A 15,312-nucleotide genomic window follows, 5' to 3' on the forward strand; every position below is an offset into this window, starting at 1 on the left:
CAAGTACTTGGTAATGACGAGCAGTATTCTCTCCGCAGCTCCTGTTTGAATGCGGAAAGTTGCAGTAATCGAGGACGAGGATCGCTTGAGAAAAACTACACGATGTGCCATTTCTGAACTCGGATTAATTAAATTTTCGACTGACATCTCCCGACCGTTTGAAGCGCCCCCGGGTTTGAAATAAAAGTGCGGCCTCTCGACACGCTGGTCGGCCCGCATTGTTGACTTTCGCCAGAGGGGATGGCTAAATTAACGACAAATCCCTCAATACTTGTGTGAATTTAAAAGGAAGAAGTAAAGCGGGCACGGCCGCGAAGAGAGCAAGCGTGAGCGGGATCTCTCGTTAGCTTTTTCTATTAATAAAGCCTCTCACTACAAGGCATAATTTCTGCGTCATTCCGCGCTTGCTTTTTGAAATACTTCCAAAAGATTTTCATATATTTTTATATTTGAATAGCCTCCACCACCACCACTGACTTTTAAAACACCATTCCAATTATTATTGGCACAAAACAGAACGCAAGCTAGAAAAATAGAAACTTATTTAACACATCTATTAAAACTGGCTAAACATGTCTCTAATCATTCAATAGATTTTCTTCTTAATTTTTATTCCAGCAAATAAATATTTTCGCAATCGTTATGTAACAATTTAAGATAAATCCAAATGATAACATTTTTCGTAACTATAATACATATTAGTAAATCTAAATTGCCTGAATTACTTGATTGAAAATGCATGTTGATCGATTCAAATTTTAATTAAAATTCTCTGCATGAAATATTACATATGATGAGCATTGAAATTAATATCCGTTGGCCCGAATGCACCTCAACTGAGAGGAATGTGAAATACAATATTTATAGCAGCGTGGAATGTAAACACTGCGGCACATAAAGGCTGGAAATCAGACCTCGCAATCGGATTTCCAATGCATAATAAGCCCGCATCAAATCTCTCCAACAATGGCACCGGCGGGCAAAAAAACGCAGAGAAGCATTTCCTCCGCGAAAGAGTTGAGAGCAGTTGTTTAGCTGCAGTGTATTTCGGTCTGCGGCGGGCCGCCTGTTTCATGAATGAAGCCAGCCCATTGTTGGATTTGCCGCATGCAAATTCACTCCTCCCTCATTATACGCGGCTCATTACGCAACAATAATAATCACATTCTCACCACACACAATGCTAATTAATTCATTATTGTCCTTTCGTTCGCATGGTATTTGCCCGGCCGGGCGGTGTCGCATGTTAATTTGGACCGCGGCGCTCTTTTCGTGAATGAACTCTCCTACTACCACTTTTTATAGTCTTCCGGTTACATACCTCCGCGCAGCTCCCCGAATAAAAAGTTGTTTTAGTTTTTCTGCTGTAAAATGTATGAATGGAGAAGCCCTGGCACGGCTGTTTTCTCATCAGCAGCCAACAGCACACGCGTTTTCAGAGAGAAAAAATCATCTATGGTCTCTGCAACATGACAGAATTAGCCGCTTTGGTCCCACTTTTTTAAAGGTTCTATTCATAAACGCCTCTGGCCTGCGTGTGCTCTTTTTACTTTTTCTTATATACCCCCTTTCTCCACCTACTCCGCCTCGTCGTTAGGATTTCTTGCACTACCAACAGGAAAAGTGTTTCTGGCTCTCGATCTGCTCGTGCGGTTACTTTTTTGCGGCATTTCAAATCTCTCGCCCGTCATCAGCTATCGCATTTTCTTCATCTTAATGGGCTGCGTGTGTGACGCTTTCGTGCTGCGGTTTCATTCAAAATGACTCAATTCATAGACAAAAACTAAACTAAAATACACCTAATAGTGTTGGGAATCAAGAGGATCGATGAATACGACTCTGAACTTTTTGTTTTATTTTTCACTTAACACACGACTCATTATTTTCCCACAATCCATCGGTCCGGAAAGTTGAATTGCGGCTCTAATTGACGCAGAGACGCTTGCCTCCTTACAAAGTGCATACAAAAAGTCAGCGACGCGTGCCGGAAGAATAATTCGAGTCACGTGTTTCCGCAACTCTTGACTTTTTCCCATTATTTTTCCCACAATCGGCGAGCGCGAGCGCGCGCACACAAGTATCCATCCACTCTGAGCAGCCGCTGCGCATCACAATGGGGCAACTTTTTAGAGCAAATTCAGGCCGCGGCAGATACCCCTCTCCCCCTTGGAAACAAAGAGAGCAAAAGAAGGAAGTTCGCGAGATGAGGAGCGCAGGGCAGCTGCCGAAGTTTGAGAGATGCGCGTGTGATTTGAGGCACGTCACTCATTATTTTATTAGCAGAAAGTTTGGCTTCGGTTTGATTACGTAAATAGACAGACGCTCCCGCGCGCGGCAGAGAGAGAGAGAGAGAGAGAGAGAGAGAGAGAGAGAGAGAGAGAGAGAGAGAGAGAGAGAGAGAGAGATAACAGCGCGAGAGAGTTTGCTGCTGGTGAAAGGAAGCAAGGAGCAAACCCGGGGGTTTGACGACATCATGCCATAAGAAAATTAAGGAAATTAACTCAAAACTTTCTGCTTGAGATGGAACACGCTCCAGCAGTAACATAAAGAGCCAAGTTTAATGTTATTTCATTAAATATTTATCACCGAGACGAGAGCAGCGCGCGAGTGACAGACGAGAAGAAAAGCAGCGCGGTTGCAAAGCGAGTGCTGCTCTGCTGCTGGAATTTCGCACTTTTGGGATTCACGGCAGTCTTTATGTATTATTAAAGGTGTAGACGAGGCGTAGGTATATGCGCGAGAGGTGGATTCCGCCCGGCTCACACACTTTCACACCCCTGCACACGACGCACCGGCGCAGGGTGTGATGCGTAACGCAATTAAGATTAAATTACCATTAAGCCGGCTGATGGCGAAAATGCGATTTATACAGCCGTTAAATTGCAGGGCGGCCTCTCTTTTCGGTGCGAATTTTCGTTTTCCTCTCTTACGAGATGATGAAATTAATTAACTGTGTCCATGTGAGCGTTTAAGCAGTCCTCCTGCGCGTCGTCCTTCATTGAAAAAATATTTTTAATGAGACACCCACCGACGCAAAAAAGAGAGAGAACGTCCCCTTGCACAAAAGTCAGCGCCATTCGCGTGTTTTATACAAATTTTCGTATCAAAAACCTTCAGAAGTCCTGCGCACGCTTTTTTGATGCTCTCCACGAGCCTCTCGCTCATTGTGCGAGGACGCACTTTGAAACTATGCAACGAGATGGAAACTTTTTTGATACACCCGCGCGCAAGGCTTTTTGTGATTTTTAATTGTGACAAAAAGTCGCGTGCACAGTTTTCGCCGAGTTTGCGAAAAAATGCGGGCGGCCATGCGCGTCTCAATTTCTGCTCCACGTCTCTCATGATCCCGAGGGTTGTGAAAAATAGTCAGAATCCCCATCCTTCAAGTTTTGATCAAGGGTTTTTTCATCCGATGGCGTGCAATTTTGTTTCGCACCAAGCATATTGGCATAGGCTTAAAAGACAGAATTTTCAATTGAAATATTAATTAAGAAATTTGTTTCATCGAGGATATTATGATTTACTCGACTGTATCAAAACACCATTTTCTCAAGAAAAAATTTAATAAAGTCTTCCACCGATGGTCTCCAAATCAATTAAGATATTTAAAAAAAAAAAACTGCAGCTGATTGGTACAGATGAAAATGTGAAAATAAAGACATTTTTTTTCTTAAGAAGATTAACGGTTAATTTTTAAAATAATTATACATACGGCTTTTCTTTTTACAAATATAAATTGCCAAGAAAATATATTTGCTTTCAAAACTAAATCTTTTTGATTGGATCAATTTTAAATTGTGTGAGATTTTGGTGGGCATTTTTTTACAAGTCTACTCAATTTAATGTAAGGTAAATTAAACATAGGATTAATTAACGTAAAGAACTATATAAATGCTATACCCGAGATATTATTCATTTTGACTATTTTTCATGACCCCAGTGCTCGTACTCGTTAATATCAGAGCCAAGCGCCGAGCTGCTCTTTTTTGCAAGCGAGATGCTCTTGCAGAAAAGTGTTGTGTTGTTTTAATAACCGGCGTTTTGAAGGTTGAAGATCACCCGCTGATGACTGTGCGCGCGCGAAAGAGGAGCGTGCCCCCGCCCTCCCCTCGCTCCCCTGTGTGCTTTGCAATTAATTCGCGCTGTAAAAGAAACTGGATGCATATATGTGTGCAGATCCTGTGAATTTCGAAACACTCTCACAGGGCATAGGATACGTCCAACACAAGGGTCCAAAGGGTGTTCTAATACGCAGTCGCTTTATTAAATTTACCGCTGGAATTATTTCAACCCTTTTTAACAGGTAAATACGCGCGCGTGAATCTTCCGCCAAAGTGCGACGGAAAACACAATTAACAAAACGTTTCTTTGCAGCTGCCCCTTTGAAAAGAGCGAGCGTATATATACACTCTTTGACCGTCGCTGCTTCCCTTTATTTGCGCTGATTTGACGTGTCAGCAAATAGACGATGGCCTTGTTTGACGTTAAATGTATTCCTTCTGCATTTTAAAACGCTCGAACGGGAAAAATCACGATCCTGAGCAGAAATGCAAAGCTAGATCCCCTGCTATTATGCAACCGGCACGGGCCGCTTGCTGTGAAGTTGCATACTTCGGTAAATTTGCTTAAAAAATAAATAAATCACTAATTCAACTCCTGAAAGCTGACTGAGAGAGCTAAAACGAAAAGCTGCTGAGATCATATCCAGAATGCCGTTTTATGCATTCATTTATTCCAAAGTCATCTTCTCTTGACAAGCCCGAGCAGCTGATGTGTGTGTGCAAGAGTGCTGCGTGCACGCGTAAATGCGAAGAATAATTAAAAGACGTAGCAGGTCATAGCAATTAAGTTGTACAGTTAAAGTTGTGCAGCCCAACTAACTAACTAACTTCTCATTTATCTCTCTAGAACATACAACTGCAGCGAGAGTAGAGAGAGAAGAAATAATCGCAAGGCGAGAGATGATGTTGTCGTTCTGCATTCATTAAAATTGAAATTACACAAAAGTAAAAAGTAAATCTTTTTACACATGATATTTACGCATTTATATTTAATTCTCTAGCAGCATTCTCGCGCGGCTCGCCGTGTGTGTGAATTTAATTGCAGTCGTTCACTGCCTGAGTTAATATTTTAAGCGTAATTGTGAAACGAAATGCAGCTCTCAGACTTAAATGCAATATCTAATGTGCCATATATTAATTTTATTTCGATGACCACCGTGAAATGGGAGCTGCGGCTGCAGTTTTTCTTTATCGAGATCACTGTCCTCTTTATCACCACGTCTCCAACTGCTCATTTTTCATGAAAACGCATAAAATTAAAATTTATAATTCAGCAGGTGCGGATTCTGTAGTCCGCCGCGCAGTGACACATACGAAGTGCACAAGGCGAGCATTGCACTTTTTATGCGAGTTTCCAGCAAAAACACCATAAATTAAGGCGCGATCTGTAATCGTTTATTATTTTATAAATCGACAGCAGTCGCTTCCAGCAGCAAGCGGAAAAAATCAATACATAAAATTGTGATATGCACCTGTTTCAGATTGTAATCTCGTTATATTTTCTGAAAATAATGTCGGTTGTAAATCTTGTCTAGAGGCTATTAACTGGAATGCTTTGCATTTTTCGCATTCGAGAAAGCATCGCAGGCAGATATGTAATTGAATATTAACATACGTTGATCGGTGGCATGATATAGTTTGTCTTGAAGGTGATCAAAACAACCACCGTAAAACGTTCAATAACTATTACAAATACATCAGACCAATTAGCATAAAATAAGGAAAACGTTAATTGGTTTTTGATCCTTCAATGCATGCGAATGTTAATTTTTAATCCATTCTTCCTTTTCGTTGGATTATAATATTTTCACTCACAAGTAGAGTGCGATAAAAAGCGGTTAAATGAGCTCGCGAATCAATAAACCAATGCACTGTGCTGCAATCTTGCACCAGTTGCAGGGAAGAGGCGTGCTCGGCGGTGTCTCTGGCAGAAATTCAGCGCGAGTCGAGCGCAGCACTCACGGCCACATAATAAAATACCCCTGGCAAGTAGTTTTCCACCCGCGCAGAGCGCGCGCGGTGCTAAACACAGTGGAGCGAGCTTAACCATTGGCTGTTGTCTCTTTTCTTCTCCACGGCACCCTTTGGTACTCCCCACTCTGTTTTAAAGATCGGCCCTGCCCACCAGTGTGCATGCAAGAAGAAGAGAGAACATTACACAGCATCCATCTGGTCCAGCGGAGAGAGAAGACGCGAGCGCGCGCTGTGAGCCTCTCGAAAATAATTCCCATCGCAGCCGCCAGCTCTCTTCACTCTCTCAGCCCGATTGCGCCGCTGCGGACCATGTTTCGGCTGCTGTTCTAGCACTGCCGGCACCCGTCCGTTGTTTTGCTCTCTCTCTCACACACTCACTCACTCACTCCAATCGGGCGCCGCGACTTTTCTCTCAATCAAGCCGGACCGAGCACGGTATACTAATTCGGTGCACCGTGTTCGTTTCCAACAGGGGCTAGTATGCAAGGTGCTTCCCTAGTGAGCAGAACCGGCGGCGACATCACCCCTGCCTTCAACCACCACGACATCCTATCCGCCAACACCTTCGCTCAGCTCAAGAAACAGTGAGTACCCTGGCCAGGTGGCTGCTGCATTTGCTATTCTAGATTTTTGTCTAATTAACGCAACGACCGGTTTGCTGCTGCTGCTGCTATTGGGAAGTGGAGGGAGGCGCGCCTGCCATTCGTGCCGTGCACGCTTAGGCAGCCGTGGGGCTGGATTTGGTTGCGCTCAGGTAGTAACCACGCTCAGGTGGGCGGTTGTAACTTCAGGTCCGCCACCGTCATTTGCATGTGAGAACACACCTTTCGCGCGCGGACCTTTAATTTGAACGTGTTCTCACTCGCCCGACTGGCTTGATGGTATAATTGAAATGCTGATGAATATTTATTATCCTTGATTAGGCCGCTTTTCCAACACCATCCGATTTTATCGCGGAAACAAAAGTCGATCTTTGAACGCGATAACCCTTTTTCAATCTCATTTAAATTAAATCTTCCGCCAGCTGACACTCAATTTCAATAACGCAATTTTATTTCCTACTGCGCGTAATAGTCGATAACATTTGTGCGATGATTTTCGGCTCGGCTCCCCTGCAAGCCAGCAGCTTATTGCCTTTTACTTTGCATACAAAGCAAATAATCGAAAATATATTTGCATGTGTTCGCCCTCGCGGCTGACATTGTTTGTCGCTTTTATTGATTCAGATGAGCCACAAAAGGAATTTTATATCAGCACGCGGGAGCTCTGGGGCGCGCACGCCGAGTGAATGGGGTGAGATCTCGCGGGAGACAAGTGCGTGTGTTGTGTGCACGCTGTGTTCCGCCGCGCGCGCGATATTGCATCAGTTGACGAACTCTGCTCTTTCCCTGGTTTGACATGTAGAAACAATGCCCGCGTATTATTGTCTGTCCCTCTCCACACATCGGCAGCCAAATATGATAAATATATGTACACTCGGCGAAATAATGACGACGATGCACCGCTCTCGCGCTTATTCTGCGCGCTGTTGATGAGTATGCGGCAGACGGGAGCCGTGCGCAGTAATGAAGGCCCATTGTGCGGCCGCGGAGTGCGCGATGAGAAAATATCGCACTCGAGACAGAAATAATAATGAAGCTGACTGAAATTACATTCTTGGCTCATTCTTGTCTGCGCGCACTCCCTCTCTTGTTATTTTGCATTCTTCCTGACAGACTAAATATATGTATTTATGCACGCGCACGGATTTTCTTATCCGAACCGCGTTCAGCTTTTGTTTCAAACCGCAGATTGCGTTATCAATTTCGTACACAAATAGGAAACATTTCTTTTTCTCAGGCAATGCTTTGTGCATATACAATGTTGATTTCCTGCTGGCCGAGAGTCGCAGCAGGAAGTGCCTCCCTTTGAAAGTTGAATGCGAAAGTGATAATCACACTTGGTATTATGCGTCTGGACCTACTTCTTTTTCTCTATCGCGGCTGTGGTTTTCCCGAGAATAATTCTCATGAAGCTCATTTTTGAGTAAATTTTCCTCACCAGGCTTGGAGCGCTTATAGAATTTGTAAGTACCATTCAAAATGATCGGTCAGCGCAAATAGATAAATCAAACGATCCCCTTTTTGACTCTAGATAATCAAGGTAATTGCTGCGGTATTAATTATGACATCTCAACCCCTTTTCGCCGCTATAACGGTGATTATGACGCAGCCGGGGTGCACTCTCTCGCTCGTATTGTCCGCTCCTCCCCAACACAAAAGCGATTGTTGTAGCCGGCTCTAGCGAGAGGGTCAGTTGGAGGGTCAGCCGAGCCAACTGTTTTTATTTGCTATAATTATGCAGCCGAGACCTTTATTTACCAACCACTTTTCAATTAAGGCACAGAGAGAAAGAGGACAGCAACCAGTCCGATAGATAGATGAATCTTTCACTTTGTCTGTTAGAAATGGTTTAATCAGTCGTAATGCAAGATCAAAAGGATGCTGGGAGAATTAAAACTGCTAACAAGCAGCGTGCGTCTGTCTGTTAGTTTTCGAGATAGAGGTTGCGCCAGAGTGAAAAATGAGTCTTTTAAGGAAATTTGACCCGGCCTAACAGATGCTCAAGGCCAGGGACAATGTGAAAAATACCCGTATGCTCGCCATTTGGCCAATTTTAAACAATTCCCAGCCGCAAGTATTTTCCTTGTCTGACTTTTTTTGAGACGAAAAATGCATCTCTCCTGGGCCTGTGTGTGCATTTTCACATCTGGGTTGTGGTTTGCAAGCTGGGGCTGCTGCCGCTGCTGCTGCATCAAACGCTGCAGCAGCAGTATAGCAGCAGCCAGCCAGCCAGCTCCCCCTAATTCTTGACCCCGAGAAGAACAAACCCTCGAGGGGGTAGTAAAAGACAATGCAACAGTTTAGCTTGCAGCGCTGAATTGTTTATGACTTCTCGTCTGCCAGGGCTGCAGACTTTTTATTCGTTCACATTCATGATATTTCCGAGAGTATATTGAGATTAGGGGAGAACGCTTCAAACTTTTGTCACTAATCCACGGTTTTTCTTGATCTCAACAGACAGCGGGATTTCTTGTATATTTTCATAGTGCACCACCCAGAGTGTTTAACGACGACTTTTTTAAACGCTCTTAATGAAATTAATGAAAGAGTGCTCGACTTCGGAGCACTTTCCCAGAACCTGCGTTCATTAATATTCGAAATGCAACTTTGGTGACAAACGTAGCCTGAAAAGAAAAGCCCAATTAAAATGATAAATGAAATCATAACGCTAATGGGAAAATCCCAGAAGCCGGCGCGGCAGATGAACAGGAAGCGCGAAGAATCACAGACTGGAAGGCAAACCACTCGTTTGGGCGACAATGGAGTAGAAACAAAAGCACATCTGCTATTTTATTTAGGCGGTGCATCAACAGCCTCGCAGGCGACTTTTTCTCCCGCTTTTTACGAGGGGCTGCTGGCGCCTCGTCACTCTTTGCGGTTGGCATCACAATTTACATCCTGTTAATATACTCTGGAGATCTATTGTCTCAAGGCGGCCACATGCTCACTGTCGCCGCCGCCGCCGCCGAGCCACTTTTTTGCCCCGCTGCTGAATGAAGCGCAACGCGTTTCGCGAGCGTTCGCTCGGATCGAGGCGCTGACTGAAAAATTGGAGGAAACGCGATTTTCGAGCCACACTCTGTAATGAGCAGCCGCGCGGCGGGCATCAAGGTAATGAGCCGTGTGCCAAGTTTTCACCTCGCTCTGCCCCGCTATTCACGCAGCCCCCGCCGCCCACGGCCCCATTCACACCCGGCCAGCATTCATGGCGAGAAGTTGCGAATAAAAATATCCCCGCGGCCGGCAGCGGCATTTGGCCTTTCCCACCTCTCTGCACACACAGCGTCAGAGCAATTGTCTTCCCGCAATTACCATTTAGAAAATTTATCATTTGCAAAGAGATATTAAATAAGATAAAAGCCCATAATAGTATCTGAGATTTGCTTCGTTTTCTTTCCTCGATCTTTAACAAACGCAATATAAGTGTTTAATAAATACTTAAATCGTGCGCAATATATTCAAAATTTAATTATTTACAGATTTTCTCTAACCTATTGTAAACACAATCGTTTATATACAATAAGTCTGTATTTATTCTTTAAAACGTTTTAAAAAAAAAAAACTTTCCTATTGATATTTTTTGGAATTAAATTAATTTTTTTGTATGTTGACTTTAAATATTTTCGGTATTTTCCTTATACGGAAACCACATACACATTTTTTATATTTCTGCGAACCATCTTAATAATGTTTTGTATAGCAAAAGTGTGACAATACAGTTGTTTAGTAACGAAAGTCTCTCAAATTAATTAATTTAACGATAGCAACTTATCAATTACAATTAACACAATTCACAACCACTCCAGTTCGCAAGTGTTCTCGAATAAAAAAGTCAAGCACCACACAAAACACAAGAATATACTGCATGAAATCATCAGCGCCGAATGAATTCATTATTCCACCCTAATTAACCGCCGACAAAACTGAAAAGTCTGATGCACTCGAGCCATTTTCATATTCTAACCCGGCGGTAGGAAAATCAAGAGAGCTGCTGCCGGAAAATGTAAAAAAGGAGAGTTAAGAGTCTGCGAAATAGCGAGAGAGCAGTCATCTCTCTCCACTTCTTTATTTTCCCCCACAGCCCATGATCATCAATATGAATTGGCTCATTAAATGAGAGTGCGATGCTCGCTTTTTCATATTTTTATTTGCCACGAGCAGTCTGGTCATCCACTCGATCGCATTCGGAAAATAGCCCTGATGCCGGCGGACGATTTCCACTCTTTTTACTCGGCCGCGTGCGCGTGTCTCCCGGCCGATGTATAAACTTAAAAAATCATCATCTCCACCATCCACGGGCAGCCGAAGAATGACAAAAAGCCGTGTTCCTGCGCGGTTTATGCCTTCCTTCCGCCTCTTAATAGCTCATTACCATAAAATCACCCATCGATTGGTCACCTACCCTCTATATCTTTATTTGTTCGCCCCTACGCGGGCTAGGCTGCAAATGCATCAGCGCTGTTTCGCCTCATTGCACCGCCATCGCATAATACTCGCATAAACCAATGACATAGATACAAAATTCCGCAGCGGTAAATAAAAGCACTCAGCCACCACCACATCTAGATGAATTGATATTCGTATCCGTTTTTATAAACAATAAAAAAACTGGCTAATGCGGTCGAAAAAACGAGATGAGAAACGTTTGATATCTCGGGTGCAAATATGCGTGTCCTCTCACAGATGGACCACACAAGAAAACAAGTAACGGTGTTCATTACAAAGAGAGCTAATGAATTTCTCAATGCATGAAAATTAAATAGCAAATTATTGGAATTTCAAATGTGTTAAAGCTTTTTGCACAATTCTCGCTTCTCACTGTGGAAAGGTTGCCCGGGGCGAATTCACTCCTCTCCAAACGCAAAATAAGTGCCTTCATTAAGGGTATTAGTTTCACAGAGGAGATTTGCAAGCAATTCATCTCTTTCTCTCTGCGTGGAGGACAAAGCTGCACATTATAATATCCAGAAGCAAATCGCGCAACTCATTCTCCTTGGATATAGCCTGCCACGTATATATTTCCTATCTGTTGGTTCTTTTTGCCAACGCCAGGCACAATGATGACCGAATGTAATTAATTACCGCCAACTACTATATACACACGGACACTATATGTGTACCGGCAGAAGCGGGTTTTTTATCTGCGCTTCTCGCGCCTGCTGCTTTATATGCCGCGCGCTTTTGTTGTTTGCGTTTTTTAATCCCTTTGAAATGACACGGCGAGATGCTGCTGTCTCATCTCATATCTGGCTTTTCTTGAGCACAATATAAAGGGATTTCAACATAAAGTTGTGCGCTGCGTGTGTGACAGGACGCGTCTCCTGCTATAAGTTGATATTTCTCTGTCCGCGTGTGTGTATTTATAACCAACCGGTAACCGAGCAAATTTATCCGTTCTGCACTTCTAGCCGACTCGGAAGAATGCAAGGGTCGCGAAATATAAACAGCAAATGACATTTTGTGTCACTTTTTCTTTGAATTTTTAGATTTTGTTTGAAAATTTTCGCTCACTGTGGGGATTTTATTATATCAGAATATTCAAGACCCCTTCCTTCAAGGAATGACTGGAAATATTGCTTGTTGAAGTCCAGATTGACTTCCTCTACGCGACCCTCGCAATAAGAAATATTCTCCGAGTTGCCTTTTGCCAGCTCAGCAGCGGAGACGGCTAGGCAACAATATGTGAGTGAATGAATCGGAGGAGCGACAGCAGGAATCTAGCTAGCCCACAATGGGACTGTGAGATGCATTCTTCAGCTGTGTGATATTTAGACGATCATTAATAAAGCTTTTTTAGCACATGAACAATGAGCACGACCAATGCGCGTTTTTCACAGCAGCCATGTGACACTTCAATTCATAAAATATCACTCCGCGTCATTTATAAAGATTGTATATTCAAATAATGAAATCGTCGTTTTTTTAGCAGGGGATGCATGCACCCGGATTATATTCCGACGCTGCCGTTTAGTTTAAATAATGCCGTGTGTGTGCTTTCAGAATGGGTAAAAATGGCCATACAAATCCTTCGCGAAACGATTCCGCTCATGTCAGCGGCTTGCGTGTGTTTATAAATAAGTTGCCGATGCAGCATTTGCATTTTGTCATTCTAAAAAGACGAGCGAGATGAAATACGGCATTCTCTGGTGGCGGAGAAGGAAAATGGGCAGCATTCCGCGGGAGTAAAGTGAATGCGATCTGTATTTCATAAATGCGTTCGGGGACCGTCCGAGCACGACGGAGTTATTTTGATGATTTTGCATAATCGTTTTTCCCGCTGCTTGCATGTGTATTTCATGAGAACTAATTACTTATGCGAGGATTTCGGCCGGCGCCACTTGCGTTGTCACTCATCCAGCAAATAAAGTCGTTGCTGAGTTTCCGTGTTGTGATATCACAAAGCGGACTTTTAACTCGATTGTCCTGCGAAAAATGGCAGCGGCTAAAAAGGCCCCTAAGCCATTCTTGAAAGCGATGATACGCATTGGAAATCATAAAACGACTCTTTTTGTGCGCGCCGTCCACAGCTCATCATAAATTCATTCAGCGGCAGAATTTCGGAATAAAAAGGTCGAAATAATAAGCTCAGTGATATGACAATAATGACAAGAAACTGGAATACGCGCGCGGTGGCGAAAGAATGGTCCGGTATTCAGCGGCCTACAATAATGGTCGTATACTTGCGTGCATCTACTTATTATTTGAAAAGACTCTTTCTCGCTCAATATGCTCGCGGACACGCACACAAAATAAAATGATAGTAAAATCCGAAGATCCTTGTGGATCGCCGACATGCGTTTCTACCGTTTTCCTTTTTGTCCGATTATTCAGCTGTGTGCAGATGACAATCGCTTTTTTGATCACCGCGCGCACGGGGAGAAGAGTTGCTGGGTGCTCGTTGGGTTGTCACAATGTCCTCAGCAACAAAGGCGAAAAATAAAAGGATAGACAACGGCCGCACACTATCTTTGTCGTTATAAGAGGAAGAGCAGATTATGGAGAAGCTGCTGGACCTCACCCTTTCTCTCCGCTTCAGCTAGAATAATAATCATAATGACAAAAGTACTTGCTCCTGGACAATTCATCTGCCGTGCTTGTCTCTGGTTCCTTTGTACACAATCGAGCTTAAATTTACACGGTTCTTATTTCATGGACTCAAATCTAACACAATGTATGGAGGGCAGCGGCCGAAACGAGTTTTTCCATTCCAGCATGTCACTTATACACTTTTATCTCCTCCTTCCTGCCGCTGGACCCGCTTGAGAAAACGGCTGCACACGATTTTTCCTTTCTGCCAACGCGCACGCCAGCGATAGATATATCCCGCTCGCGCGACACACATATTTTTCGCGATTATTGGCCGAGATGCATTTCCTCTCGCAATTGGCCGGCTGCATTGTTGCGCTCTAGCTGCGACTGCCGGCTGGACAAGCCGCCTTTTGTTACTATTAGCCGAGCATTGTCCGCCGCGCCGAGAGGCGCAGATGGAGCGTCCAGCGGCGGCTCAGGAAAAATGCCACTTTCCCATGACGACGCCGCCGTCGTCGCCGGGGCTACTTGCCTGACTGGTAACGGTACATTGTGTGCGGGTGTTTTTTTCTCCCGGCCCCGCCACTAACTGCTGGACATTTAAATTTTTACTCGCTGCCGCTCTTCTCATTCCACCTAGCAAACTGCGTTCCCAACAATTTATTTATCTCTGAAGATACATCATATTCTGAGCGGGATTAGAATCATTCATGATTCACAATACTTTAAAAAATGTACATATTTTTGGGGACGTAACCAATCATATCCAATGCATTAAATGGACAAATATATCTATTGATTATGCTTAATCATTTGATAAGGAAAGCCCTTGTACAAGAGTACAGTACGTACTGTATTTTATCTAACCCAAATATCAATTAACAAATTAGATTAAGCTTGTGCTTAACGCTCATTTATTTCAATTTAGATTTTATACAAGGAAATGAGTAATATGAGTAAATAATTTAATTAAATCGACTATATACAACCATCAGGAAAACCGAAGATTAAAAATTATGTGATTTGCTATCACTAATTCGGGATTTTCCTGGACATATATTAAAAAATGCCAAATTTATTCGGAAAAGTGTGATGCCAGAGAAAACCTCTGCACTTTTTCTTTTAAGCATTAAAAACCGATTCATTTTAATTGGAATGATTCAACAATCATCTTTGAACTTCGATCAAATTTCTCTATGAATCTAAAAACAACACCAACTCTATTTATTATTTTTGCTATAAAAAAATTCAAAAGATCACAACTACAATATTTTCTGTCCCACTACTTCCTATAATTATATAATCTGAGTGGATGCCCCCTGGGTTAGAGCAATTTTAATCAAGGCTATACATTTTGCGAGTGATCATTTTAAGTCTTGCATTGCGGTTTAAAAAACATTTCATTTCCGTGCGCTTAATATGCACTTCAAATATTTGGTACCAACCTATATACTATGCATGTTTTTAACTACGTGTCAAATTAACGCCTCGGTCCATCAGGCATTTTCAAGAGAAAACCCCATTATTTTATACTTAACTCGCCAGCAGCGTTGAAATACACTCGGCGTCAGCAGAAAAGAGACGTTTGTTTCACTCGCCTGAAAATAATACCAGCGCTAATTGTTGTGGCTGTGAAAGCTCAAAGG

The 15,312-nt window shown here is 43.1% G+C and overlaps 1 protein-coding gene across 10 annotated transcripts in view; it reads left to right on the top strand.

The window, feature by feature from the left end:
* Nucleotides 1-15,312, top strand: part of LOC135944397 (transcription factor SOX-5-like) — a 169,544-nt gene that overhangs the window by 116,737 nt on the left and 37,495 nt on the right. For 5 of the 10 annotated variants that reach the window (XM_065491293.1, XM_065491294.1, XM_065491296.1 and 2 more), the window contains one exon: nt 6,508-6,619. The exons of 4 other annotated variants lie outside the window; for them this stretch is intronic. In XM_065491293.1, coding sequence (XP_065347365.1) covers nt 6,516-6,619 — 104 coding nt within the window. In that variant the 5' untranslated portion in view covers nt 6,508-6,515. Of the gene's footprint in view, nt 1-6,041; nt 6,620-15,312 lie in introns of those variants that run through there. One more of the 10 variants, XM_065491298.1, reaches the window with a different exon arrangement.

Source organism: Cloeon dipterum, chromosome 4, assembly GCF_949628265.1.
Source record: "Cloeon dipterum chromosome 4, ieCloDipt1.1, whole genome shotgun sequence".
In the NCBI taxonomy this organism is placed as follows: domain Eukaryota; kingdom Metazoa; phylum Arthropoda; class Insecta; order Ephemeroptera; family Baetidae; genus Cloeon; species Cloeon dipterum.